General features: G+C 57.9%; 1 protein-coding gene across 1 annotated transcript; it reads right to left on the bottom strand.

The window, feature by feature from the left end:
• Positions 1-815: 815 nt before the first annotated feature.
• NUDCD3 (NudC domain containing 3) lies at positions 816-25,324 on the bottom strand. Its single transcript, XM_071417687.1, is given in 7 exon segments — positions 816-1,867; positions 2,397-2,585; positions 6,836-6,979; positions 11,043-11,175; positions 23,965-24,257; positions 24,991-25,282; positions 25,284-25,324. Coding segments are annotated over 7 exon segments (1,188 nt in total). The 5' UTR covers positions 25,310-25,324; the 3' UTR covers positions 816-1,756.
• Between the last annotated feature and the right edge of the window lie 513 nt (positions 25,325-25,837).

A 25,837-nucleotide genomic window follows, 5' to 3' on the forward strand; every position in this document is an offset into this window, starting at 1 on the left:
GCACAACACCCGGCAGGGGTCGGGGCGGGACAGAATCACCCCCTGCCTCCCCCAAGGGCACCTTGAAGCCCCCCCGGTGTCGCAGCACAGTGCGGGGGTGGTTTTGCTGCGGGGGACACACAAGGGCCACCCTGGAGGGCAGCAGCCGCCGCAGGGCCGGGGGCCGCGGTGTCCCCCCGGCCCGGAGGGTGGGCGCGGGTGGGCGGCGGGCGGCTGGCGCTGCCGTTGCCATGGGGACCGCGGGTGGGCGGCGGGGGGCCGGGGGGGCCCGGTGAGCGCATCAGCACCGGGAGATGCCGGCACTGGGGTGGGTGACACCTCGGGGGTGGCATCCCCAAAGCACCCACCGTGTGAAACCTAGCCAGCTGTGGGGATCCCAGACCTACCCCCCTGCCCCACGGACACGAAAATCCAGCACTTCTCCCCAGGGATCTCACACCACACCCCGAGGAGTCCAAAATCTACCCCCCCCCTCGCTCCCGGGATCCCATATTCCAACACCCCCGCACCCAAGTAACCCATAAATCCAGCCCTCCTTCGGGTATCCTACACCCAGCCCCTCCCAGGGATGTCAGAATTCACTCCCTCCACCCCCAGGAGTCCTATATCCACATCCCGAAGGACCCCCAAATTCCACTCTCCCCCAGGAATCCCATATCCACCACAACACCCACCCCAGTGTCTGGAGCCCGTGCTGACAGACAGACAGACAGACAGCCCGGGCTCAGTGTCCCCGTCCTTGTCCCTAAGCAAGGTGATGCTGGAGAATCGGGCACACTCATCTCCCCTGGTGGCACGGAGTCACTCACAGGCCCCACGGTGACATGTGTTTATTGCAGGCTGGGGGTGAGGGGTGGGGAACGGGCCGGGGACCCCCAACCCACACACCCCGGGGGGAGGGCTGGTAGAAGCTGTGAGAGCCAGGCTGGGCTTGCTGGGGCCTCCTCTCCCAGGCAGACCCCACTCTCAGACCCCCAAGTACCATGCCAGGGAAACCCGTATGTTTCAGGGGCTCCTGCCCAGCTGCTGGCCATGAGGGGGGGGCCTGTAGCCCCCCCAAACGCCAGTGCTGTGGGGAGCACCCCTGCTGCTCCCTGACACAGGGGGCGCAAACCCTAGGGGATGGCTGTGGCCTCTGCCCACTCCCGGGTGTCCTGACAACCGTCCAGTGAGGAGGTGAAGGAGGGGGAAGCCAGGAGAAAGCCTCCCCCGGGGCTGGGCAGAGGGCAGGGGCAGCACAGCCCCCTTGGGATACCCTGGAGTGGGGCTGGCGAGAGGATTTGGGGGTGCCAGGTAGGCAGGGTGCTGGCAGAGGCAGGCAGGGGCAGGCTTCCCCATCCCCACTGCCCATACCCAGCACCCATCTCCACCTGTGAGGGGCAAAGCTGCCCCGTGCCAGGGCAGGGAGGGCTCTGCATCCCCAGAAACCCCAAAAGCAGTATCCTCCTCCACCAAAAACAGTAATTATGCCACCCAACGCGACCCAACACGCTCCCTCTATTCCAGAAAAACATGGAGCAGCTCGAGGTGAGGGAGGGGAGAGGAGGGGAGGAGAGGGGTCCTGGTGCCCAGGTTGCCGTGGTGACAGGATGTAAATCTGCCCACTTCCTCAGGCTTCCCCTCACAGCAGGGACGGTGCCGGCAGCATGGATCAGTGAGTCCCGGGCACTGGCGCTGGCTGGGAGGATCCTGGTGGGCATCCAGGGGCGGGCAGGTCGCCTCTCCCCGCTTTATTTTTCAGTTGTTTTTGCCACTGTCAAAACTGGACGGCGCCGGGGGAGATGTTGAACATGGAGGGGTCGAATTTCTGGCCGCGGAACGGCGAGCCCTCGGTGTCCCAGCCCTTCTTTAACATCTCATGCACCTTCTGCAAAGAGGCGTCCGTCAGCCCGGGGTGATGCCACGCTGCTCCCCGCACCCCCTGCTCTCTCTGCAGCTCATCCCACAGGTGCTGGGGCTGCGTGGCCACCTGACCCACGGGAAGGGGTGTGGGCAGCAGTGCCCCTTCCTGCCTGGCTGGCAGTGGTCATTGCCGGGGCACACATCATTTCTGTGCCCAGACAGCGCCCAGGGCAGCACCAGGCAGCTCCTGGCTGAGCCCAGACCCATGTGAGTGCAGCCCTGAGCAGGGCCAGCTGGGGAAAGAGGCTCAGGGATGTGGGGCCCACGCCTGGTACAGGGGGTCTGGGCTTACAGGCACTTGCCACGGTGCCAGGAAGGGGAAGGCAGGAGTGCGTGGCCAAAGATTGATCAGCAGAACCTGACCCCCCCCCCTCCAAATGTTAGTGTGGGGGGACACGTGAAGAGGAGCTCTGAGATGGAGTAGAGCCATGGGGCCCCTTTTCCTGGGGATGGGACCCTTGAAGGGCAGGTGGCACAAGGTAGCCAGCACCTACCAGCTCATGGCTCTGGGGCTTGCCCTGCAGCTTCTGGTGGTAGTCAAAGGTGAGGCGATCCAGCACGGCGTGCTCCTCCTCGTCCACCGTGGCCATGGAGCGCTCCTTGTTGATCTTGTCAATGTCGATCTGCTCCTCGCCTTCCAGGATGGCATTCCACCAGTACTCATCCCCCTTGTTCAGGCTGATCTGGGGACAAGCTGTGGGTCAGCGAATGGGGAGAGCAGCCCCTGTCCTGCCCAGGATGTGGCTGGTACCCCTGCCCACCTCACAGCTCCATGGCAGGGATGCAGAGCTCGGCTGACAGCAGCATGGTGCTTGCCCACCAGTGGAAGTCAAGTCAAGTTCACACTAACCCAGCCTCACAGCTGGCAGAGGGGTGGCATGCTTGTGCCTCCCTCCCCCAGCAGCCAAAGGCTTTGCACAACCCTGCTGTGGGCCCCCACAGCCCCAGCTCATACCCTGAGGATAAGATCTCAGCCCACGCTACAGCAGTGGCTGGGGGTGACACTGGCCTGGGGCCACAGGGCTGACACAGCAGCAGTGGCAGAGCCCAGCACTGTGGGATGAGGAGGCTGTGTCTGCTGGAGTGTGGGGTCAGGGCCCCTGGTGTGGCAGTGCAGCCATCTTGCCTTTCCCTAACCTAGAAGGAACCTTGGCCTCAGCTCCCCTGGCTCCCTGGTGGGTGGCAGCACGGGTGGCAGAGGAGGCAAGGACACCACCTGCTGCTCTGTGCCACCCCTGCTGACTGCCAGCACCTGCTTCCTGTGGCACCACAGCTCAGCAGCAGCCCCGAAGGAGAGGGGATATCTCCCTGCTCCAGCCAACACCCTCAGTGGGAAAATCCACCTGCTGCAGTCACAGGCATCCCGATGGCAGTGCCTTGGACAGAGCTGGCTGGCCAGCAGGGCTGTGCTGAGGCCAGCATGGGGCAGGCATCCTGCAACGGGAACTCCAACTTGCTTTTAGCTTTTCCAGGAAGAGTGGGCTGCTTCCTCCCATGTTATTTTAGCACTAATCCCAGCAGCAGGGCAGATTTATGGCATTCGTCGGCCTCTGCAAAATCATCAATAAAGGCAGACAATACAATTTGCTCAAACCTCCCAGGAAGCTCAATAGCTCCGGAGGGGAGAACACGGACAGCCATTCCTGTTACGGAGCCAAGCTTCTCCGTGGTGTGAAGAAAAGGAACCAATTAATACAGGAGGGGGTGGCTGGGGTTTAATCCTTCTGGGAGAGCAGAGCCGGTAAAATATTCCAGCTTGGGGAAGGCGTTAGTTTTTTCAGCTAGACAGGCATGCTTGTTCTCTTTTTAATTGCACAGTTCCACTTTGGAGGGGAGGGAGAGCCACCGAGGGTTTGCTCCTGGGCTTCCCAACCCTGGGTGGGCAGGTGGGGGAGTGGAGGAGCCCCCAGAACATCACCCTAAGACAGGAAGCAAAGTGGAGGGGCAGCAGCCCTGACTGTCCACACTTGCAGCAGGAGCACCCTTCAGGCTCCTCAGGTTTGGAACGGGAGGGATGACCCCATGATGCTGCTGGCAAGCTGTGAACTTCCCCAGTGAGGGCTCTCAGCAGTACGGGGAGGGCAGGGCCGAGCACCATGAACTGCATCCCCTCAGCCTCATGGCTCACAGGATGGCAAGCCAAGACTGCAATAAACGTTCAAGGCAGGACTTGCTGACAAAAGCCCAAGCGTGGAAAACAAAGGCTGAGAGGAAGAGCAAAAGAGAAGGAATGGGAGAAAAATCCTCCACAACGAAAATAATACCAAAAGGAGTTGTGCACAACACCCAGTGGGGATTGCTAAAAACAGCGAGGTTATTTTAATCTCACTTTCAACAAGCAAGCGGGTGTGACAGAGAAGGGAGAGCACAGGGAAGACACCCAGGACCAGGGTACCGTGCAGCATGCCACAGGCAGGGGCACGATCCTGGGACAAAATCCTGAGCAGGAGGAATGGACAGGCCCCCACCCCACGTCGCCAGAGCACTGAGGAACAATGCCAGCTGGATTCTGCTGCCGTGCACACGGGTGTGCCAAAGGATGAGATGAGAAACATGTTGGTGTCAGGCTGGGCTCCAGCTGGGATAGCTCCATGGAGCAGGAGGCGGAAGGCAGAGTGGTCTCTGAATGCTGGTGAGGGGAGTTCTGGGGCTGCTGGAGTGTGAGTGACATAATGAAGATGATATATGAATAAGAACACCAGGCAGGATGGGGGAAGCAGAACTAGGATGGGTTGTAAGGCAAAAAAATCTCCCCATGATAAGAGCTGGAGGAGAAGGGAGTCTGCTGGTGGCATGGCTGTGAATGGCATCCCAGAAGGGAGCTGGAGGAGGCCAGGGAGGCTGAGGGCAGTGAGAAAGACCTTTTCAGACAGAAAGGACCAAGCAAAAGAGATTCCACCTCCTTGGCACCAAGACCAAGTTCTGCTGCAGGGATCACCTCAATTCACAGACCACAAACATGCAGCATGGACAGGGCCACCAAGGTGCCCCAAGCAGTCCCCAAGGCAGGCAGGATCTCCTTGGACAACCCCAGCGCTGGCACTGGGTGAGTTCAGTTTTGGCTACAGCCACACCCTGCCACCCTGGGTCCCACAGGGAAGCCAGGCAGCACCTTGCAGCTTCTTGCAGGAGGGAGACAGCCCAATTGCTGCATTTGGAGCTCACAGGGAGCGATGCACAAACCGGGGCACAGGAAGGGTCCATATGCCCCATAAGCCCCAAATAAACCCCAATGGCCCCATCCAGGCACTGAATGAAGCAATGCCTTCCTACAAGGGTGGGTGTCCCCTGATGAATGAGTTGGGAGGAGGCGCAAACCACTCCTGGCTACTCAGCGCATGGAAAAGGAGCTGCTCTTGGGCGAGGATTACTCACTCTGCTCCAGTTACCTTACAATTCTCTTCAAGCGAGATCTCATCCCACCATCAATATGCTGGCAGCCAGCTGGAGATCCTCACAAGCCTGGGCTCGTGCTATTCGAGGCAAGAGCCAGCTCTGGGGCTGGGGGTGACGGGCCCCCTCTGCTCCCCACGGCCGCTCCGGGAGGCACCGAGCCTCGCTCCGCCCGCGCCATCCCCGGCCTCTGACGGGCACTCAGGAGACGCTGCCTCCCTTGCTGATGCTGGCAACACCCACCAGGGACTTCCAGACTTCCATCCACACTGTGGAGCAGACACCCATTGGGCCACCTCTTCTTCAACGGGTTCATGCCTTTCCAGGATTGTTTCTTTGTCCCAGATCAGCTAATTTTCAAGATGTTTATGAATATTTACAAAATGCAGGCTAAGGATGCCACTACCACATCCCTTCAGTGGCCTAGCAGCATCAGAGAAGCTCCTCTCCCTTACAGGGACCTCACTCAACCTTCTGGCACCAGCCTGTCACTCGAGGTACATCCCTGTGGACCAGCAGCGGTCAAGTGGCACTGTGCAGCCTCCCCAGACACCATTCACGGGATTCCTGACTCTGGCAGCACATTTCCACTCCATTTTCCACTGTGAGGGCTTGGATTTGGGTGCTCATCTGCTGCCACCCTCGTGCCACAGGGAGAAAGGCTTAGAGCCAGCTCATTCCCTCCCAGGAGACAGCACGTGTCCTCTCCTGGGTCTCACAACAGCTTTGGTACTCCTGAAACTCTCCTGGAAATGCCTCTGGGTGGAAAAGGATAGGGCAAAGATGGTTACAGGTAGCAAAATCCTGCTCCTAGCACAACCCTGACCCCCAAACTGGCATATAAACTTCGGAAACTGTTTGACACTCAAGATCCCAGCGTGAAGGGCACAACTCCTGCAGCAGCTCCAGCTGTGAGCACAGCTGAACTCACACCCTCAGCCTGAACATCTGGAGCACTTCAGAAATGAGGCTTGGGGCTGGGAACCCACCAATAACACAAGCTGGGCATCGGCTGTCCTGAGACCTCCTCGACAGGGATATTTGGGACAACAGACCCACAGCAAACCACAGGCGTGCTGGAGGCAGAAGAGCCACAGTGCCCACCTCAAACAGGGCAAGCAGGAATCCCATGACAGGACAGAAAGGAATGGTGAGGAACAGGCACCTGCCAAGATGCTGGGGCTGGAGTGGGGCCAGGAGAATTGGAGGGCAGGGTCAGCAAGGCCAGGTGTGCAGGACCAGCAGTGCAGTGCAGGGCCCCATGCTGGGATTGAGGACAGAGACCACCCTCAAGTGATGGCTGTGCTGCCTGCCCTCAGCTGGAGCTGGGGACCCCTCTGCCCAGCCCACATCCTGACAGGCAAGTCAGGAGTAGGAGGCAAGGCACAGCACACAGGCAAGGGCAGCATGAGCCAGAAGTTGGACAGGCAAAGCCAGACACATCTAGAGCTGGCTCCAACTTCCAGCTGCGCCAGTTTCCTGGGTTAAGCATGGCAGAGCTGCGAGCCAAGCAGACACAGCTGGTGTAGACCACCCTTACCAAAATACACTTCCCAGGCTCCAGGCTCCACAGGGAACTCTCCGTGTTGATCTTGTGGGTGAGCTTCCCTTCCATGAGGACGTGTTGGCTGCTTCCCTCCAGCACTGCTACACGAATGGCACCACTGCTGATATCCACAGACACCTGGAAACAACGACAGACACAATAATCCGGAAGGCTCCTGCTTCCCCTCTCACTGTGCAAGCTGGGGTTTGGGGTCAAGTGCACTTGCAGGGGGATGAGAGAGAGAAGAGCTTCCAGTCCTGTCTGTAGCAGCAGGGTGAGAATCCCACTGTTCTCTCACAGCAAAGAGTGACAGTTCAGAGGAGAGAGGGAACCTCTTCAGGGAAGGAAAAGCAGTACAGCCTGGCAATCGGGGGGACCCCTGAAGGATTCAAGGCAGCTGGTTCTACCCTGTGCCTCAGTTTCCCCTCAAAGAAGACCAGTAATGCTACAGGCCTGCAAACAGCATTCAAAGGTTGGACATCTACTCGCTGTGAGAGAGCTCTTTAGGGTTTGCCTCTCTGCCACCATGCCAAGCTGGGCATGAGTGTGTGTGATCCTGATAGCTGAGCAGGGGCTGATAGTGTCGGGGTTCCTACACTAGGGCTGCAGCAGGTCATCCCCTATTTGCTGCACCATGCTGAAAGCTTGCTCCTTGGCTCTGCTTCTGCTGCTGGAGGCAGCCCTGGGCTGAGCCAGGCCTCCCATCGGGTGTGTGAGGAGGGGCTGTGTGCAGGAGGAATGCTGCAGCACGCTTTCCTGGCTCCCTGCTACAGGGGCAGCTCCGTCCCCAGGAACGGGGCCAGCTCCCGCCCACAGCAGCCATATGGGGAACCCTGCTCCGACCTGCCACGCAGGTGACATGGCTGTCCCCCGGGGAGACAGAGGCAGGCTGTGAGAGGCACGCAGTTCCCTTGGTCTCTGTGGAGACCATATGTTCTCTCCTGTCCCCTCCAGCCCTGAGGTGCTGCCAGCAGAGCCTGCGCCAAGCCAGGGGATGTGGGGAGGACCTGGCTGGGAAGGGGCAGGATTGTGGCCCCCTGCGCTGGCCCAAGAGGAGGAGACTGCAGTGAGATTTGCCTGCATTCTCTCCCAGAGTTCCCCCAGATCTTCCTCCTGCTCTGCAGATCTCATTTGAAATGTTATTACATTATCCATTACCTAGGAGACTTCCAGCAGCTCACTAGCTCCACGCAGGCAGAAGACAGGCAGAGCGGCTCCAGCCAGGGAGGGAACGCGGCTGTGTGTGACTGATGTCACCAGGGTACAGCCCCCAAACCTGCTGTGTGCTCCGGCAGGGGCACAGGAGGCCCAGCACACACAGCACAGGGACTCAGCTCCAGTGGGAGCTGGGAGCAGGACTGTGCTCACCGGGGACTGGAGAAGGGACAGGAGAATGGCAGAGGACAGCAGGATGTCACCTGGCTGGGATGAAAACACCTCCAGAGGAGCAGCTCCCTCAGCCCAGTGCTGACACCTTACTGCCAAGAGGCAGGGGGATGAGGCTCTGCCCTCCACCACCACCATCTGCTCAGGCTCTTGGGTGCAGGGACAGAGCTACTGATGCTGGCTCTCAGCACAGGACAGGGCCTGCCCAGAAAGGAAGGACCAAGGGGAAAAAGGCAAGGTGACTCCTAAGCTGGAGACATGGCAGGCCCAGGTCTGTAGAAGGCATTGTGTCTGTGGGTTCTACATGGACAAAAACAACCAAATGTGAGAGGGTTTTATTCACAGGTGGCTGCACAAGGTATCTGGTGGGGCCAAGGGACACCTTTTAGGTAGCTCTGGGACCAGCAACGAGTTGAGAGAGGGAGAAGAGAAACCCAAATGGAAGAAGTCTGGGAAGACTTCACCTGGCCACTTTGCTGTGCAAGTAGACAACATGAGAAGCCATTCCAACACTGCTTCTACCTGCACCTAGCAAGAAGGCCCCACCCAGCACAGCAGCCCCTCAGGAGTAGGGACAGGGGCAGCACATGCCCTGCTGGAGAGCCCCTCCATGCATGGAGGGACATGTCTGAGAGGACTCAGGTGTGCACAAGGCGGTACCTGTGGACAGCCCTCACCTGGGGAAGGCCAAGAGCAACCCACAGTACTCTGGCAGCTCTGAAGCTTCCTGTCCCTCCCCATGTGCTCCCTGCGAGCACCTCTGCTCCCCGGAACACCTGGCTGCCCCCAAGGAAAGCCAGTTCTCGTTGTGTGCTGTGGCCTTTTCACCACAGTGATTTCTGTGCACACTGCACGCCCACGCCCACCCACACAGCTCAAACAAGCAAATACAAACTGAGAGAGGAATCGAGCTTGTCTCCTTTTGAGTTCAGCAAAGAGAGAGGCCTGGAGTCATCATCTCTATTTGAGTGCTCAGATCCATGGGCCTCTGCTGCGCCCATAAGTAGATCAGAGAGGGGGGACCATGGGGGAAGATGCTCTCACCTACCCAATCACCCATTCCTGCTCCAAGGACCCCTGAGCTCCATACAAGGAAACCTTAAGCTCACCCGAACAAAATGTGCCATAGCAACAGCCTGAAACCCAAAAAGTGTCATAAGGAAGACTGTGAGCAACATTAGAGTTGGGTGCACTCTGAACCCAGGGACCAAATGGGGAAATTTTTAATCTTGCCTTGTCAGGCAGAAGACAAAAACCTGGTAATTTTTTTAAAATATGAAGTTGTCTGAATGCAAGAGAATCTTGCTCTTGTGCAAGTACCCATGAACAACATGTCCAAAGTACATGGAGCTTTTAAATTGTTCTGAGTCCTCCTGCTTTGGCCCAAGCCCCAGCCTCTCTGTTCTCATTCCCCCGAGGCTGTGAATACACAGAATCATTTGGAAATGGAAACTCAGCTGCCAAGAGGAGCCCCAAGAAGGATGGATGAACAAAACATCAGGAAAGAGAGTGCAAGGAGAAGGGAAGTCCAGCATCTGAACAACCAATTGCTTTAAGAGGGCAGAGTGGGCAGGTACTGGGGCAAGGGTGGGCAGAGCCATGCCACGGGCACAGGGGAAGGGGGTGCAGGGACTCTTCCACAGCCATGGCACAGTCTTGAACCAAGGAAAGGTCAGGAAACCACATCCTGTCTTCACTCCTGTGAGCTCCTGCAGGCTCCTGAACCTCTCCATGGCCAAGGATGGAGCAGACAGAGCCCTGTGTGGGGTTTTTGGCAAGAACACAACTTCCCTGGCATGGAGGAAACTTCCCTAGTCAGGGAGAGGAATCGTGACCAAAGTTTGATGCAGAGGGATGGAATATCCATCTGGACACCCCAGAATCCTTTCAAGAAACACTCTGGGTTTGTTTTAGAGATCCACTGGGAGAGATGCATTTTCCTGGTGCCCTGCTGTGCCTGTGACAGCCGTGTGCCCCCTCACCCCTCTGGCCCGGGCTGCTGCTGCTGCTGCCAGTGACATTCCTTGGCATGCTGAGGAGCTGTGTAGGCTGAAGCCAGTGACAAACTCCAGCGTGCTCCTTTCAGCCACCCTGGAAGCGGAGAAGAGCAGGAGGTGGGGGAGCACAGGCTTCCTAAATGGAAAAATACAGAGGGAAGGGCAGCATTGGGAAAGAGTTCTAGCTCCAGCTAAGGCCAGCCATGGGCACACTCCCTCTGGGTCCCTGACCGGGAGGGAACAGAAGGGGTGCAGGAAAAACAGTGTGAGCACAAGCAGAACAGGGGAGTTCCTGCCTGAGCCAAAGAGAGGAGAGACCTCTCTGTGCATGAAGCCAGCCAGGAGGAGGGGCTGGCCCGCAGCCTCCTCCCCAGGCCGGCTCCCTTCCATCTAGAGCAGGTCAAGCCACACAGGGGCTGTGCCTGATCCAGCTCCCCAGTGCCAGAGGAGCCGTTCCAGCAGCTCCTGCTTCCAAACAGAAGGCAGAAGACACTCAGAGCCAGAGGAACAACTGAGGAAGGGCATCCATCCCCAGCCAGGCTCCAAAACACGCGTGTGAGTATACAGGTAGTGGAAGCAGAAAGAAAAAGCACAGAAGGGGTGAGGCAGTGCCAGGGAGCCTAGCTGAGATGGAGCAGAGGACACTGCAGCACAACAGGAACACGGACAGGCTGTGATCTCAGTCCTCACCAGACTCACACTGTGGAATAAGGCACAACCACATCTTGGTCCTTCAATACAAAACACGGTCTCCCAGGAAAGCTGTGCACCCCAATGGAAAGGGAAATGCTGCAGAGACACCACTCACATCACTTTACCTGTTTGCCTTTGACAATGTGCTTGGGCACAGGCACTTTAATTTCCAGGTCACTGTAATCTTGGGACCAGGTGTAATTCTCTCGTACAGCTCCGTTGTAGCTGTCGGGGTTTGTCTGGAACTGCTCCTGTCTCCTGTGGGGGGAGAAAGGGGAGACAGGTTAAATGTCAGAAAGATCAGAGCCTGGAGAGAGCAGGAAGCCTGAGAACAGGACGAAAGAAACCAAAAGGGAGGTCATAGCCTCTGCTTGCTCCTCCTACAGCATCTCTCCCTCACTGCTGGCTCTATGGAAGGCAGCAGGTCCAAGGAAGCAGCCCCAGGAAAAAGGGACCACAGCCACCCTGCCCACTATGGGTGATTCACAGTCCCATCTCCCCAGTCTGCTGCAGGGACAACAACCCTGCTGAAAGGACAACTGGTGAGACACACGATGGCTTGGCTGCCCAAAAGGTGCAGAGCTGGCCCCCAGTGGGTCCAGAGCACCTTCCTGGCCACCTCTGCTCCAGTGCAGAGCTCCTTGTTCCCTCCTCTTCCCATCACAGCTGGAGCCAGGACACTGGCACGTGCTGGGTGTGAGCTGTCCCACAAGCCACTGTCATGGCTGCAGAGGTGGTGGCCTATGGTTGTGACCTGAAAATACAGCATTGATTCTCCTCACCTTGATTTTAACGTTTGGGAAAACCACCAGCTGTTATGAGCAGGGTGATTGTTCACAGGGAGGGGATGGAGCTGGGGACCAGGATGCCTCAAGAGCCATCCCAGGGTGCCTGGACAAGTGAATCATGAGCAACACTCTGAACACAACACTGCCCCTTCCAGCTGGGGAATTGCCAGAAAAGCTGAGGAGATGGCTGCAGGGGTAAGATGGAGTTTATCATATCAATAAGCAATAATCAATACTGTGTTTCCAGACAAGAAAGGAGATCATCACACCTATATCCCTTTAAACTGCTGGGCTTGGGATCTATTCCACTGAACCCTCACAGAGAGGGCTTTCAAATAAAATCAAATCTCTTCTAAAGATAGCTGTGGTGCTAACAAAAGGCAGAGTTATTTTAAAATGTTTTGATACCCACCTAGGCTTCAATGTAGAGCTGGATAAACATGGGGGTCAGGGACTTACATAAAGGGGGGCTGGTGAGGAGCAGCCCCAGGGCACAGACAGCTTTGGGGAGCCTATCTTCCTGTGCCACTCTCCCCTCCTGAGACCCCCACTCTGGGGGGGCACTCACCAGCATGGGGCGGGGCTGGCTCCAGCAGCACAGTGCCCTGAGGGTTATGTAAGAGCCATCTATTTAAATTAAATTAGGCTGTAAGACAGCCGGAGGGGGCTGTCGACGTGGCTGCACCTCCCCATTTTTTTTCTCTATGGTTTCACGGGGTGCACCAAGGGTTTCACCTGCCCTGCTCCACTGTGCACCGGGGTGGTTCTGATCCGCTCCCAGGCCCTGAAGGCACTGCTGGCACTGGCAGCTCCCAGGCTCCCAGCCTCTGCTGGCCATTTCAGGGGGCATCGCTTCATTTTCGGGCATCTTGGCCTTGGCTGGCAGTCGCCCATTGGGTGCCCATTGCCATGGAAACAGGGTTGGCATGGCAGCGGGCTGCTGCGTTGGCTCCAGCTGTCACTTCCCAGCCGCCCCCGGACTGGAGGAGTCAAACAGGCTGGAGGGCGAGGAGCCCAACGCTGCAGGCGGCCAGGGGCTGGGCTGGCAGGGTCTGCAGGGCTCACCCGCGCGGGAAGGAAACCTGCTGAAATGCAGAGGCATGGCCCCAGGCGTTGTCTCGTGTGTCCCCTGGTCCCCACCTAGGAACGGCCCAGTGCTGGAACCCAGCTTGGCTCTCAAGAGACCACCCTGCATCAGCCCCTGGCAGGGAGGAGGGTCTGTGCAGCCCGGGGCAGCTTGGCTGGTTAAATGCCCTCACAAGATGTTTACCCGTGCTGTGGCATCTGCCCAGGCACGGCACAGCTTCATGGGACTCCTGCCCTCCATCCCAGGCTGGCCACAAGGCCACACGGTGAACCAGAGGACAAATCTGACCCAATTTCAAACCCAGATGGGCTTTTTTCCTCCTAAGAGAGTGTTTCCTTCTAAGCAATGTTGGCCACTTTCTGTTCTTCTGTGACCTTCAGGGGCAGCAGCATGGAGGGGGTTTGACACCCCACAGTCCTACCTGCCCCACCCTTCAGTCCTCTGCAGCCTCCCTCCATGACAAGCCCAGTTTTCTGGCTCAGTGGCCATGCTGGCCAAGGCAGAGCCCAACCTGGCTCCTCCCAAACCTGCAAGCAAGCCACTTGGAGGAAGCTGGGAATTGCCACCCCAAGTGTCAGTGGCTCCCTGCAATCACAAAAGACCAGACAAGAACCATCAAACAGCTGTTTCCCCTGGCCTGTTTCCTCCAGACCTCTCCTGGGAAAAACTCAAAAGGGAGCAGAAGGAGGCAGTGGGCTTATGCCCAGCCAAGGCTCGCGAGACCAGATGCAGATCATCAAAGGTGGGAGAAATGCACTGGTATAAAGGCACAAATGGTGAAATGCCAGCTGCAAATGCCACACGGCCTCAGCATGGATAAAACCAGCAATCACTCACTGTCATAAAGCCACCAGGTCTGCCCTGGATGTGCCTTCTCCTCAGGAGAAGAGAGAGCAGATCCCAGCCAGGCAGTTCTGGGTAGCCCCACCGGGAGATTACCAAATGCAATCTCACTGCTTACAAGGGCACGGGTGGACTCACCAGCCCCACAGCCAGTGTAAACTGGGCAACAGGGAAACTGAGGCAGGACTTGCTCTGTCCAACATCTCTCTGCACAGTATAGGGACTGTGCAGGTGACAGCAGCCTTACTCCCAGCCCACCTGTCCCTGTGGGACAGCTCTGTCCTTCTCCAGAGCTGCTACAGTGCCAGAACTGGAGCACGGCCGGTTGAAGGAGGGACATGTCACCACCACCTCTGCCTCACGTGCAGCTCACTGGACAAGCTCAGCCCCACTTCCTCGGCCCTGCAGCCCCTCATCCAGCTTCAGAGGGAGAAGCTCCCCCTGAAGAGTGCCTAAACCTCCCTCCACCCATGGCTGCTCGTCCTGGGGATGTGAGTTCCAGTGCCATCACTTCTCCACTCCTCTCCTCCCCAACTCCCAGTCCAAATCCCCCCAGGTGTTTACCCAAGACACCACCAACCTCTGCTTCAGCTCTGTTTCCAATGTTAAAAATCCATGCATGGGCTTTGTGCCCCTGAACAGGATCACAGGGGGACTCATGAAGCCTGGATAATTTCACTGCCGGTGTAACTGCCAGCTCTGGAGCCATGGAGGATGCAGGGTGGTGAAGGCAGGCCACAGCCTTGTTAGGCACTGCTGACAAACGGCTGACAGCTCTACCACCTCCTGGAGCAACTCTTCCTTTCCTGGACGTTTTCCAACCAGATCTCTGCCTGGTCCAACTGTGCTTAGCACACACCAGTGGCACTCCAGAATTGGACCCTGCTCCTTGGCTGGGAGGCAGCTTCCCTCGCCGTTCACAGGAGACAGCTCTGGCTCACAGCAGGCTGGGCCAAGCCATGCCACCACGCCGGAGGTGGCTCTCCTGGCCAAAGGCATCCGTCACTTTGTCCCAAGAGCGCCACTGTGCAGGGGGTGAGAGAACCTCCTGCACCAACACCACGGTTCCTGCTCACATCCCAGACCCAGCAGCTGAAGAGAGGTCAGATCCAGCCCACAGCATGGGTTGGGTGGTGATTGTCCAGCAGTACAGCCACTCCTGGTGTGATGGTCACTCACCAGATGTGCCTGAACATCTGCTGGGCTGGGGCAGGTGGTGGCAGGACTGAGGGGAGGGAGGGTGACAAAGCACCAGCTTTTAAACCCAAGGGTTTGGCACTGCGTGCACTTGGCTGCCGGGTGGTGGGGATGGTGGGGGTGGGTCTATGTGTTCTGTCTTGTTCTATTTTTGCTCGCAATGTGTCATTTTGGGGGAGGTGAAACCTTTAACAATGCACCGTCAAGAAGCAGCCGATCTGTTCCCCACTCCTCAGAGCCACATGGCGCAGCCGCTGCGTGTCCCTGGCAGTGCAGCCACTCCCTCCCCACACACTGGGCAGCCACACAAGGGGACAGGACTCCCTGAGAGGTGGCAGTGCTGTCCCTGGTGGACATGCTGGATGTCAAGCCCCATACACAGATTCCTGGGCATTTCTTGCTCCGGGATTCCCAGCTCCGTGGGTTGGTGACACATGATGAGCTGAGCAATGTGAAAATGGCAACAGCAATCCTGGCTCTGTGGACAGTCAGCTGAACACGTTTCTGTCCTTGGAGCTCAACAGCTGCAGCACCAACTCTGTGAACACAGTGCTGGACACAAACGAAGAGCAGGAACCAAACACACCCAAGGATCTGGTTGGTTGAGCTGAGAAGAGGCAGGGCAGCTCACTGAGTTCCTCTTCACTGAGGAGTTTTGGTGCAAGCATGCAGAAGTTGAGGAAAAGACACAACAGTATGAGGAGCAGAGGTGAGAAAGTGTCATGGGAAGGAACTGATATCTCATAATGCCAATGGACCCCTTTTTCCCCCCATAAGAAGAAGGAAAAAATTCCAAGGATTTTGAGAACAACTCAACGAAGGTGATCCCCTCAGCCTGGAGCAATTCAACTGCAGGTAGCACAGGGCTGCTGGGAACCAGCACCATGTCAGCAATAACCATCCTGCTGTGGCAGCACTCGGGTCACCCTCCTAGGGTGGCCTGCCAGAGCCCTGGCAGCCTCCAGGCATTCACTCTACCACAAATCCCTGCTCCCTCCTGGGGAAGCTCCTTGCACCACACCTGCATCCTGCCCTCCCAGCACTAGAGGGGCTGCAGGCAGCCCAGCAGGGCAGAAACCACAGAGCAGTGCCAGCTAGGCAGGCAGGGGGATGGCAGAGCCCATTCTGCATCGCTGCAGAAAGGCCACGCTCACCCACAGACACCAGCACACACAACAGAATACAGATTTACTGGAATACAGATTTCCAGAACTTCTGCCTACTAGCCTTTCAGATGAGAACCAAAAGTGCCTCAAGATACAGAAAGGTCTGTGCACCCCAAAAAGCTCCTACCAAGCTTCAGCCAAAGCTAAAAAAAACCCCAGCTTCTAAGATGATTTTGAAGAGGGTAAAGTGTGCCCTCTGCTCCTCAGGGTTCCAGTGTGGGTGCTGTAGCAACAGGTAGGGCATCCAGAGGTTTAACCTCATCAGAAAGCTGCATTCCCAAAGCTGCAGGGACTGTGTACACGGAAAATCCCAGCTTTGCACTCCTTCTGCAAGCAAGCTGCAAAGGAGCCTCCCTCCCACCTCCAGATTTAACATCTTTTGGCATCAAAACATCAGGACAGTTGCACTTTCTGTCTCTGGGTTCTGCCTGGGAAGTGCCAGGGTAGGAAACCATAGACTGCAGCTCCCAGACCTTCGCTGGGGTCCAGGAAGCACCCAGGGCTCCACAAAGGCTTCTCTGTACCACCACTTCAACTAATGAGGGCTCTGGCACAGCATTAAGCAAGCTGAATGCCAAATCCCTTCCTTTACAGTTCAAGTCACACTGCAGTCAATAAGCTTCAGGATCCCCTCTGATCCCCTGTGATCCATCCCCATCCTCTGTGACACTCCTTGTCCAGCAGCAAGCTCCAGCCCTGAGCAGCAGTGGTCCAGGGCCCTCCCAGTCCTCAGGATTTCTTCCAACCCAGGTGTATTTGGTTTGCTGGAGAACCATCCAAATCCAGTTTTGGAAAGTCTTCTTCACACCCAAAGTGGGCAGAGCTCTGTCAACAGTTCCCCATAGCCCATTATCCCTGGGGTCCTCAGCACACACCCCCAGGACTGCACTGTGCAGCTTGGTGATCCTGCTCTCAAAAACACAAAGTGAAAAATACAAGCCAGTGCCTTCCCCCTCACTCTGAAACCTGAGGCACAGCCCAGCCAGGAAGCGCAGCCCAGGCTCAAGCCTGCAGTGCCCACCACCAGCCTTACAAGGATCATGGAATTATTTTGGTTGGAAAAACCCTCTGAGATCAAGTCCAATTGTGTCCCCAGCACTGTCAAGGCCACCACTAACTCACGGACCCAAGTGCCAAATCTGCACGTTTGTCAAACCCCCCAGGGATAAGTACTCTATCATCATGGTCCTGGGCAGCCTGTGCCAGGGCTGGGCAGTCCTTTCCATGAAGAAATCTTCCCAATATCCAAACCAAATCTCCCCTGGCACAACTTGAGGCTGTTTCCTTTTCTCCAGTCCCTTGTTCTCTAGGAGCAGAGCCAGATCCTCTCCTGTCAGACAGTTGTCAAGAGTAAGAAGGTTCCTCCTGAGCCTCCTTTTCTCCAGGATAAGCCCCTCCAGCTCTCTCAGCTGCTCCCCATATGACTTGTACTTCAAAGGTCACCTCACCTTCAGGAAGCCTCAGAGCTTCAACTTACCACCAGGATGGGACCAACAACCAAAAATCAAGCCCATCAGGACACATCCCCCTAGATCCCATTGTGCCACGAAGCCCAGGTGACACAGTGGGAAGGGGTCAAGGTTCCTCCTGGGTACCAGGTGCCCACATGATGCCTTTGCTGCTCTACCCAGCAGCCACCCAACAAATGCACCTGCCTCCTCTGCATCTGGAGCCCCCACCAGCCCCACCGAGATGCTCTGCCCCCCTCCCTGCAGGGGGAGAGCCCTGCTCTTTTCCAAGCTGGCTCACTTCAGGAGAGCTCTGAGCCTTCCCTTTTGCATCCCGAGTTATTTACCGAGCTGTTCCACAGCGCCAACTTACTGACATTAGGCAAGTGGAAATGCCACCACCGGCTTGCAGAAGAGTGCTGGAGAGCTGGCACCAGGGGGCTAAATTTCACTACTGCTGGGATATTTAGGTCAAGGACAGCAGGACATGCCACCGTCTGGAAAAGAGCCCTGGGATCTTTATTGTTTGCACAGAGCTTATACAACCTTGGGCTTCAGAGATCTCCTGAGGGAGAGACCTGCACACAGCCAGCCAGGCTGCCCTGGCAAAGGGGAACAAGGCCAAAAGAAGCCAGTGGGATTGAGCTGTGGGAATAGAGGACAAGGTGGCCTCTCAGACCCCTGAACCAACAGAACCTGGCCCAATCCAGGTAGTTTTCCACGTTAGGCCCCTTTTGGTGAACACTGCAATATTAAACCAAGCAAACAGTGATTGCTTTTTTACCTAAGAATTGGGCACATGCTGTCCCTTGGTTTCCAGCCCTGGGATTTTCTGCTTGTTGAGAGAAAAAATTTATAGGTTTTAATTTAGTTATTTTTGGTCCCAGGACCTAATTTTGGAGCTCAGTACCTTGGTAGGGCAACCAAAAGCCTTAGCAGTTCAGTGCAGCACAGGGAAGCTGGCACTCTGCTGCTGATCTCAGCTACCCAACTGGAGGGGCCTGGTTCTCCATGAGAACACTGGAAAATTGGACCCTGACTGCTCCTCATCATCTAATAATAATCCCCCAAAGGGCTGAAGGACCAAGTGTTTAGAAAGGCACTGAGCCACTATGTATCCGGGTAGGGTGAAAGCACAGAGAAAAAGTATCACTGCACCGCTCATTCTGTTCTTCTCCTCTTCCCCCAGCATCTGCTGCTGATGGAGACAGGATACAGGGCCAGATGGAGCTCGGCTGTATCAGGTCAGGCGGTTCTCTGAGCTCCGTCTGACTCCTGCTCATGACAGGCCTTGGCCATGCTGGAGGAATTCCCTGTGCACAGCCCCACGTGCATAAGAGGAATCGGAACCAGGACAGATTCTCCTTAAATATGGATCAAGATCAGCTCCTTTCTAGGTCAGGCTGGAAAAACAGCATGGACTCTGAGGTGAGCTCATCAGGAAAGCCCATAGGGGCAGCGGGGAAGGAAACCAGTTTAACTGGCTTCTGGTCTAGACAGTCCCAGACAAAACTGCTGAGCACCTAACGGTTCCTCTCCCTTCTGAATGGAAAAGGCTTGAGAGGAGAAAGCTTGGGACAACGCAGTCTCTGAGCCCAACAAAACCAGCCTTGAAGTTAGCAGCATGCAGCAACAGCTCCTCTTCATAGCCCTGCTCCCCCAGAGAGGGTGACCAGCAGTGAAATTCCTGTCCCCAGCACCTCAAGGAGGATGCAGCCATGCCAGGAAGCCCATCCTGCAGGCACCTCACAACAAAATGCCATCTGGGCTTCCAGCAAAGCCAAGCCGTTGCTAAGTTGAGTTAGACTCACACAGGCGCCTCATGGAAATTTCCCAGAGCACTGCTGTGTCATCCCAGGGATGCTCCCAGTGCGGCCCACAAAGGGTTAACTCCAGGTGGCCAGGGGCTCTGGGAATGGGAGTGGTGGGTCACAGGAGAGGGCTGGAATGTCAGGAGTCAGCTTACCAGATTAATGCATTTTGGTTCAATCCAGCCAGGGAGTACCCCAGGGGTTTTTGTAGGTCACTGCTGAGCCCCAACTCCCCTCCCAGGGACAGCAGAGCAAATCCAGGTAGACCAGCCCGGTGGGGGGCTCACCTGGACCAGGTGAGTGGGGCACCCAGCATGGCCAGGGCTCTGCTGCTCAGCAGCAGCCTGTCTGCCCCCCTCCTTGGCACTGGCACTGTGTGCACAGGGTGAGCAGAGCCCCTTCCCCAGTCACAGGCTCCAGAACACCTGAAGGGTCTCCTTCAAGGAGCCATGAAGAGCCCCCTCCTTGCCTCAGCCCACTCCTCTTGCTGCCCCTTTTCTCTCCACACCACAGAAGGTGGATGGCTGAGGCCACAGAGACCCCAGGGTTTCTGCCCTGCATGTTGCTGTGCCCAGCAGCAGCCAAAGGGTTACTCAGCAATGAGGCACTTGCACATCCTCCTGGCCCCACCTGGCACGGTGTCCTGTGCCCCAGAGGCCCTGCTTCCTGGGTGTCCACACCCAAAGATCCTCCTCTCAGAGACCTCACCTGCCCAGATGATCTCTAAGGTACAGACCAGAGCTGCCCCATCCTGAGCACACCTGGTTGGAGCACCTGGGAGAGACACAAGAGCTGGAGGGAGAAACACATGAAGGTGAGACATTCACCATCATGCACAGGCTTCCAGGACTGCCCTTCCCAGCCTCCTGCACCACCTCCTGCCCATACTTGGAGTAAAGAAGGGACTCACAGGACAGGGGGATGAGAGCTTCCCCCCAGTTTACACTGGGAGAAAGCAAGGAGCAGAGGGAAGCCAGGAACCAAAGTCATAAAGCACAAGCACAGGCCGGGCTGCGCAGTGCCACACGTGGGCTGCCAGGCTCTATTTTAAATGCTGTGTGGCAAATATATGCAGGATGGAATCCAAGCTGGGGGAAGGGGAGGGTGCTGGGCAGCAGAGGTGTTCAAAATTAGGAGCTGAGCTCAGGCAAGGATGGCTTCTGGGAGCAGATGGGGGAAGAGCCAGAGCTGGGACTGTGCAGCTGCAAGGCGAGGAAGAGCAGCCCCATGGTGAGGTGTGAGGAGGGCTGTGTCCTGCTGCCCTCCTGGCAAGGCAGGGACAGCAAGAGAGCTGCCACAACTGGGGCAGCTGGAAGAGGAGCCTGGTTTCTTCTGTGGCACAGAGACCTCTGTCCCCTTGGCACAGCTCCTGGCACGAGTGTCACCCCAAAGACACCTCAGTCCTCGGTGTATTTACACCAGCTGCTGCTGGGTGATCTGGCACAGCAACGTGCAGCAAAAAGGAATTGATTCACCTGCCTTTCACAAGTGAGGGAGTTGGGGAGACCTGGCCAAGCCCCAGACTGAGCCCTGAAAACCTCCACACCTGCAAAACTGGCTTGATTCATCTGGATCGACCCTGAAAAAGCTGCTACCACCTCGCTGTGCTTCGTAAGATGTTCCCAACCAACAGCCCAGCACCCGGGCGCAGTGCGAGGCTCTGATGGGAGCTGGCAGATCTGGGATGGTACCTGCCCTACATTTCCAGAGCCGTCAGGTTGACAGAATGAGCAAGTTTTTATATAGCTTCTAGTGGCAGCGGTTTTCTTCACCAGCGGCTGGAGGGGCGGGGGGAAGGAAGGGAGATGGAAAATATTTTTGTTTAAGCTCTTTTCCGCATTCCTGCTGCCAGAGTTGTGCATTACTCATGCGCCCCTCGTAGCCAGGCTGGTAGCTCTGGGTTTTGCTCAGAAGGAAGGGGCTGTGGAGAATTAAGCAGTTGGTTAAATTATTAATAGTCTGTCGGGGGGTGCCCGCCCGGCCCCCAGTGCCTTTCCGGGGGCTCCAGTGCCCCCCAGAGGCATCGAAACCAACTACAGCGGGACAAACCGCGGGCTCCTCTGCCCTCCTTCAGCCCGCACACACCCCCTGCTCCTGGCCTGGAGACCACGAGACTCTGCGACTGGGACAGGGCCACCGGCACTTGGTCTCACCCACCACGGGTTTAAACTGGGAGGGCGCCAAGGGGGCTGCAGGTGTTTCACCCCACCAGCGAGTTTGGGCCGGTGGGAGCAGTAGCAGAAGAGGGAGAAGAGCCCAGTGGGGCGGGCAGAAGTTGCAGTGGCAGCTCTACGCAGCAGAAGGCACCTTCTATTCATGGCAACACCCAGGGGAGAGCTGCCACGCAGGGCTTGGTGCTCAATGCCACAGCTGCAGGCTGCAGAACAGCACCTGAGTGTGAGGTCTGACAGGGGCCAAGCTGCAGCAGTGCCAGGACACACGCAGAGGGTGGCGCTTCCAAGGGTTGAGTTTTAACCAGGCTCTCACCAGACACAGCAGAAACCACCCCTCTTGGCTCCACCACACTCGCTGTCAGACCAATCCTGCTCTCACACGAGCCCCCACCTTCCTTCCTGATCCCTCCAGTTTCCTTCCTGCAGCCCTGACATTTGTTTCAGGCAGCTGAACTCTCCTCACACCAGCTGCTGCCCCACAACCAAAGCCCTGAGGTGAAACTTCTCGGGGCAAACCACAGCAAACGTGGCCTGAACAGGGACAGGAGCAACTGGCACTCAGCCCAGCGCAGCTCCCTCTGCTCACAGATTCACTGGGCCTCCAATCTCTCCCTCTCTTCTCCTCTGGGAGAAAGCTGGGCTGGACACACCCAGGTCTCTGCTGTGCTCTCTGGCAGGGCTTTCTTTGATTTGCTAATTTTGCCCAGGGATTGGGGGTCAGACAGGCAGCCCCAGAGAAAATCCACCTTTACCAAGAAAGCTCCAGCACAGGCATTGCAGATGATTTCATTTTTGGCTTCTGGCTTATCTTTACCCCATGGGATGCACATCAGTTACACACAAGGCCTTTCTCCTCCTCCACTGGGCCATGTGACTCAGCAGCCACCTTGCCTGTCCCCTTTCCCCCTCCCTGTGGTGGCCACTCCAAGGCTTGTCCCCAGCACAGCCAGAGCTCAGGCTCTTCCCCAACACAGCTCCAGCCAAGGCTGCAGAACCTGACCCCACATTGTCCTAGAATAATGCAATCATGGAATACCCTGAGCTGGAAGGCACCCACGAGGATCATTGAGTCCAACTCCTTGCACAGGACAACCTCAACGATGCCACCATTTGCCCGACAGCATTGTCCAAATGCTCCTTGAGCTCCGGCAGCCTTGAACACGGAGCCTGAGTGCCCAGCCATCTCCTGGGAGAAGAACCAAACCTCTCCACTCCTGCCACTTATCATTCCACTGCTCCCAAGATTTTGTTCCTCAGACTGTCCCTTCCGTATTCCAAGTCTGAGCTCTGAATTCTCTATCCCCTTACAGGATTTGGGGGTCCTCCAGTGGTCCACTCCTTTCTGGCAGCTTGCTCCAAAAGTGGCTGGGAGGAGGGACCCCCAGCCCAAGCTTCCCTCCTCAGCAAGCACCAGGGGACAGCAGGGATGAGGCACAGCAAAGCCCCACACATGGTCAGGACCGTTGTGGTGATCAGAGATGGCACAGCCACCACACGGGTCTGGCCACAGAACACACCAGGCAGAGGAGGAGGAGATGGAGTCCGCACAGCCAGCTCGCAGCATCACCCCCGACCTGGTCAGCAAAGAAACACAGCACTTTGAGCCTCAGTGGGCATGAGGGCCCTGAGGAAGGGCTGGGCAGCTCTGACTTGGCTCAGGGTCAGGGCGATGCTAGGGAAAGATGAGTGAGGCCTGTACAGGACCTGCATTCAGTTTCAGAGGGGCCATGCTGGCCCTCCACAGCCCACAGCTTGCTGCTCAGCAGAGCCAGACTGGGAGTGTCCCGGAACCTGTGGAAGGACTGTGACACAAAGACATTTCTGCACAAATGGAGGCTGCCTGGCACTGCTGGAAAGCCACCAAGCTAAAGAGAAAACTCTGCAGCACTTGCTTTGTCTTCAAACCTGGCCCTGCTCAGAGCCAAGGGCTGGGCCAGAGACCTCCAGAGCGCTCCAAAGCCCTTTGGTGCTGCGGCTGCCAGGTCTGCCAGCAGGTAACTCCCAGGTACTGCAGGTGTCTGTGCCAGGCCTGCCAGCCCCAACCTGCAGGTACTGCAGGTGTCTGTGCACACTCACAGGTACTGCAGGTGTCTGTGCACACTCCCATATGGCTTCTGGGATGTCTCCCAGCACGCCAGGAGTCCAGCACTCACAAAAAAGCTGCAGGACTTCAACGTGAGCCTGAGCAGGTGCCAGAAAAGGGACAGTGCACACCATAACCAATTTGTGGAGGAGCTACATGGCCCAGCCCAGCTTTGTGGGGCCATGTACAGGATATGCCACCTTCCCTGCTCAGAGCAGAGTGGGAAACCCTGAACCACCCACAGCGCAACAACTGCTGCCCTGCTGTGGGGAATTACACAATGCCTCCAGCCTTGGAAGCCTGCAAGGGAAATCCTCACAGCCTCCCAAAGAGCTGAGTGCCTGCAGAAAAAAACCAAAACGCAAAAAGGCTGTGCAGGGAACCGTGGATACACTGCCCAGGGTTCTGCCTCCCCCCACCAGGAGCATGAAGAGAGTGAGAGAGTCTTACGTGGGCAGCTCTGCTGGAGCAGCAGCCCCTGGAGGCTCCACTGGCAGCGGGCTGGGGGCTGCAGTGCCCTGGGCTGCAGCTGGCTCCTCTGTGCCTGCAGCTTCCCCAGCATCTGCTGCTGGGATGTGCTCCGTGGTCTCCACCTCGATCTCCTGAGCTGCAGGACACAGCTTCACCCTCTCGGCAGCTGCAGCTGCCTCCTCCTCCTCCTCCTTCTTCCTCAGCTTGGCCTCAAGCTCGCGGCGCCTCTTCTCATCGTCCTGCCTGGCCATGCGCTCGAACACCCGGAACGCCTGGGGGGAACAGCAAACACAGGCAGCAGCATAGTGAGCAGCACTGCCCAGACAAGGACAGGAGCATCATCACACACCTGGGCACCTTCTCCTTCCTGCCCAGCCTCTCTCTGCACCACACCCACCCCGAGCTGCTGCAGTCACCACAAAAACAGCTCATGACTCTTTGGGAAGTCGAATGGCCGCATCAAGCACGCCTCAGAAAGCCCTGGGGGCATTTTGGAATTGCTTTTAGGGTTGTGTTCTCAGAGCCAGCCTCACCCTGGCCTGGGAAGAGGGCTGGTTACTCCAGGGAAAAGCAGAGCAATGAGATTCGGCTCTTGGCTGGGAGGGGGCTCCAAGGAAGCCTCCCCTTACCCCGTATTCCAGGCTCACCCAGGGACCATTGGCAAGCCTGGACTCAAAGTCTCCAACAGGCAGGCAGGATGAGCTGGCCCGGGAGAAGCTGCAGGACAGCTGAGCTGGCACTGCCTGTGCCCAGGCAGACAGGTGCAGGAGAAGATGTGATCCCAGCAGATGCAATCCTAGCCCTCAGCTGGCCTCCAGCCCAGCCTGCCCAGTGCAGCTGGAGGTCAGACGTGACCCACAACTGCCCGGAGCTAACCCCTCGGCCGGCCCGATACCAACACCGCCCAGCCGGGGAGACATGGCCCGTGCGGCTCGGCCCCGCGGCAATGAGAGCCCTGGCCGCCGGCAAGGCCAGGCCGCGCCATCCCCCGGGCCCCGCCGGTACCTGCAGGGCCATGGCCTGCGCCGCGCCGGGCGGGAAGCCCAGGCGGTCCCCGGGCCGCAGAAGGAGCCGATAGAAGTCGGTCTTGCGGTAGAGGAAGCCGAAGAGGATGCGCAGGAATTCCTCCACGTTGCCGACATGCTGCAGGATGCCCAGCAGCGCCTGGTCGTACATGTCAGTGAGCGCGGCCTCCATGGCGGCCCCGGGCCCGCTGTCACGGCAACGGGTTCGGCCGCACTTCCGGTCCGCCCGGAACCCGCCCCGCGCACATCTATTCCGGCCGCCGGGAGGCCCCTCCCGCCCGCTGAGGGTTCCAGGGCATTCCCGGCCCCCGGTGGCACCGCTGGCACCTCCTGGAGCCTCCCAGCAGCGGCAGCGGACGCCCAGACCCCGCGCCCCGTGTCCCGCTGCCCGTGCCCTCGGTGTCCCCTGTGCCCCCGGTCGCCCCCTCCCCTCGCCATTCCCAGCTCTGCCCGCGGCGGGCGGGGCTGCAGCTCCCGCTCCGCGCCTGCAGGTGGCGCCCGAGCCACGCGGCCGCCGATCGGGGGTCGGGCGCGGCACCGGAAGCGGCCGCGGCACCGGAGCTGCACCGGAAGCGGCACCGGGAGCGGCACCGGAAACGGCGCGGGCCGGGCCCGGCGGGGCGGGGGAGCGGTTCCGGCGGCAGCGGCTGCGTTCGGGCCTGGGGGAGCTCCCGAGCCGTCCCCTCGCTCCAGTCCCGCTCTCTGGCCCGGTGACCCCCGCCACTGTGACCCTCGGCCCGTGGGTTCATCCAGCCGTCCACAAAGGTCCTGGGACACACCGCATCAAAGCTACCGAAACCAAAAACGGTTCCGTCAGCTGCTTCCCT

The sequence above is a fragment of the Agelaius tricolor genome, unplaced genomic scaffold (genome assembly GCF_023055355.1).
Source record: "Agelaius tricolor isolate 1412-34295 unplaced genomic scaffold, bAgeTri1.0.p SCAF_70, whole genome shotgun sequence".
In the NCBI taxonomy this organism is placed as follows: Eukaryota; Metazoa; Chordata; class Aves; order Passeriformes; family Icteridae; genus Agelaius; species Agelaius tricolor.